At 44.7% G+C, this 2886-nt stretch overlaps 1 protein-coding gene across 1 annotated transcript; it reads right to left on the bottom strand.

Annotated features, from left to right (window-relative positions):
• Nucleotides 1–243: 243 nt before the first annotated feature.
• Nucleotides 244–1285, bottom strand: LOC147614408 (uncharacterized). Its single transcript, XM_086780449.1, has 3 exons — nucleotides 1186–1285; nucleotides 717–890; nucleotides 244–628 (listed from the first exon to the last, which is right to left on the bottom strand). The coding sequence occupies exons 2-3, from the start codon at nucleotides 838–840 to the stop codon at nucleotides 408–410; spliced, it is 345 nt and encodes a 114-aa protein (XP_086636575.1). The 5' UTR covers nucleotides 841–890; nucleotides 1186–1285; the 3' UTR covers nucleotides 244–407.
• Nucleotides 1286–2886: the final 1601 nt, after the last annotated feature.

The raw sequence follows: 2886 nt of genomic DNA, 5'->3' as shown, positions 1-2886 counted from the left end.
AGGTAGTGCTACATAGTGCTTGTTAGTTCATATTGCTTGTTAGTGCTCGTTCATAATACTATTTACTTCCACAAAGTGCTTGCTATTGCTACCTGATTGTGCTAGTTAGGGCCTCATATCGCTTATTAGTGCTAGCTTGTTAGTGCTAGTTAGTGCTACTTGATATTGCTTGTTAGTGCTTATTAGTGCCACACAGTGCTTGCTGGTGCAAGCTACTACTATTGTTAGTAATAGTTAGTGCTAGTGGAACTAATTACTGCTGGTGCCACTTGTTAGTGCTAGGCTACTTGTTAGTGCTAGTTAATTATTCCTGTTAGTGCTACTACTAGTGGCACTAGTTAGTGCTAACAAAGTATGCCTTCCAAGAGCTACAGCACTCTAGGTCACTAAAACTTCTCACAAGGGCACTACAACTTTTTACAAGCTCTGGGCTTGAAGTGGGGGCTAAGTGGGGGAGTCGATTCGGCTTTTGGACTATCGTTAGTACCTCGTGGAGTCTTTGGTGTACTCTGCCTTTGTGTTGGGGCATCTGCAGCCTTCACACTGCGGCCATCCACAACTGTAGGACTTCTTTCATTTCTCTTCTTGCTAGCACCTCCGCTTCTACTTTCCAGGGTTCTTTTATGCCCTTCACATGTGAAGTCAAAGAAAATTGAGGTTAGTGCACACTCTCATCTACCAACTGCAAAAATACTAAATGATCGAAAATGCGATACCTTTATCAAATCCATCTATCTTTTGCTTCTTCACCCTTTTACCAAGCATGTCCTGTAACAACAAGTCATCCTGCCCTGTAGGTTCATCCTCAAGGACATTCTCCTGCACTTTGTGTTCAGCCATAGGTGAATTCCTCTTTCCACTAGTTTGCGTTTGAGCTGCATCCTCTTTCCCTTTAGTTGCAATGGCATGATCAATAGAAACAGGTGACAAATTAGCACACTCTGACCACTTGTGCGAGGAACTTGCTTGAAATAATGGCAAATCAAAAGCACTGTAGTGATATATGCAGGAACAACAAAATAGCTAAATGTTAGTGCTAGTGCTACTTAGTGCTTGTGCTAGTTAGTGCTAGTGCTAGTGCTAGGTAGTGTTAGTGCTTATGAGTGCTAGTGCAAGTTACTGCTAGTGTAAGTGCTAGTGGTAGTTGGTGAAAGCTTACCACCCCCAAAGACCATACCATATTACCATGTCGTTTAGACTCGACGTGTGCTGCTATGGCATTATCAATAGAAACAGGCAACAAATGGTCACACTCCGACCGCTTGTGCGAAGAACCTGCTTGAGATAATTGATGCTCTGCAAGTAACAACAAGAGACTTAAATGCAAGAAATGTGGTTCAAATTGGCAAATCAAAAACATTGTAGTGATATACGCAGGTAACAACAAAATAGCTAAATGTTAGTGCTAGTGCTATTTAGTGCTTGTGCTAGTGCTAATACTTGTTAGTGCTAGTGCTAGTGAAAGTTACTGCTAGTCAAAGTGCTAGTTAGTTCTAGTGCTATTGCTAGTGCTAGTTAGTTCTAGTGCTATTGCTAGTTAGTGCTACTACTAGTTAGTGCTGTGCTTGTACTAGTGATACCGCTAGTTAGTGCTAGTGCTATTGCTAGTTAGTGCTTCTTACCACATTCGATGGTCGATGATGCGTTCTTCAGAGGAGTCTATATTCGGCCACAAATCATGGTCTCCATGGGTGTATCATGTCCTTACCTTTTCCATTTTGACCCTAGTGGAGCTGAGCCCGACGAGTTTCTTCGAGTAATCCTTCGCCGAGTGCCTTTAAGTCAGTACGTACTTTTGCCTATACAGCTGTGGCTGCGCCATCACTCACTTGAGGGGATTGCAGAAGGCGGCATACAACCGCCTTGTCTCCTTAGTACCTCGTGACTGAGTGTTGATTGAGGACGCTTGCAAGAAAAGACTGACTAGAGTTATCCGTCGCGATCACATCCGGCACTTGCACATCCATGCCGAACCTCCCCCGGTTCTCCTTTCAGGATTCCACCAACGGTCAGAGGACTTACATAGATGAGTACAGACTTTTAGAGTTAACTCTGCCTTTTTCATTTCTCTTTGTTAAAGACCAGCTGCCCGACTCTAGTGTGCGATGTCTGTACAGATCCTCTTCTTTCGACTTCAATTTTTCCACACCATCCAATCCCCGTTGCTATACCTCTTGGGGATTCTCTGGGGGGATTTGCTACTATGGCATCTATGCCAGCATGGTGCATCACCTTGCAGAGGAGTTTTATTTACTTCAGCTTGCAGAGCAGCTTCTGATAGTTCTCGTTTACCTCTTCTTGGGCAGCCCCGACCCTTTGTAGACCTCCAGGTACCGTGGCCAAGTGGGCTGCGAGAGCCACCAGGTGTATTCTCTAGTGACAGGCATCATTCCTCGGGACCGTATCCTCTGCTTGGGACCATTTTGCCCTGGATTCATCGGCCTCTGTGACACCACCATCTTCGCTACCTCAACACCTCTGGTACTACACCTCGGTGGGACACCCCAGTTGCTACCACTTCATCTTCCCCTCCACAGGACCTAGTACCCCTTAGCCGGGTTCCTTGTATCTTTCTCATTCACACTTTTGTACAGTGTCAAACTCAGTTTTATATATATATATATTACATGGTGTGGTTTTCACTTCCAATCATGGCTAAGTTTCTCTTTTGCTAAGTTGTTTTGATAAGGTGCTCGATTGAGACCTCTTTCAGTTTTTGTTAAGTACGTGTTGACGACATTATGATGATGCAGATCCGCGATGCCAATGAGAGAGCCTTGGTGACTCCTTTGTACAATGCCACCCAGGAGAGGAAGCTTCTCCTTAAGCAAATGCAACCCCCATCCTTCAACGGCAAGGAAGCAAGGTGGAAAAGGACGCAGAGGT

Source organism: Cibotium barometz, chromosome 42 (assembly GCF_041138505.1).
Source record: "Cibotium barometz isolate CiBa-2024 chromosome 42, ASM4113850v1, whole genome shotgun sequence".
Lineage (NCBI taxonomy): Eukaryota > Viridiplantae > Streptophyta > Polypodiopsida > Cyatheales > Cibotiaceae > Cibotium > Cibotium barometz.
The sequence above is the reverse complement of the archived record's forward strand: the minus strand, read 5'-3'. Positions and strand labels throughout refer to the sequence as shown.

Bases quoted from the DNA above. Each gene is read 5' to 3' on its own strand.
- LOC147614408 (XM_086780449.1), bottom strand. From the start codon at position 840: ATGGCTGAACACAAAGTGCAGGAGAATGTCCTTGAGGATGAACCTACA. The intron at 629-716 runs GTATCGCATTTT...TCACATGTGAAG, and splicing joins GATAGATGGATTTGATAAAG to GGCATAAAAGAACCCTGGAA.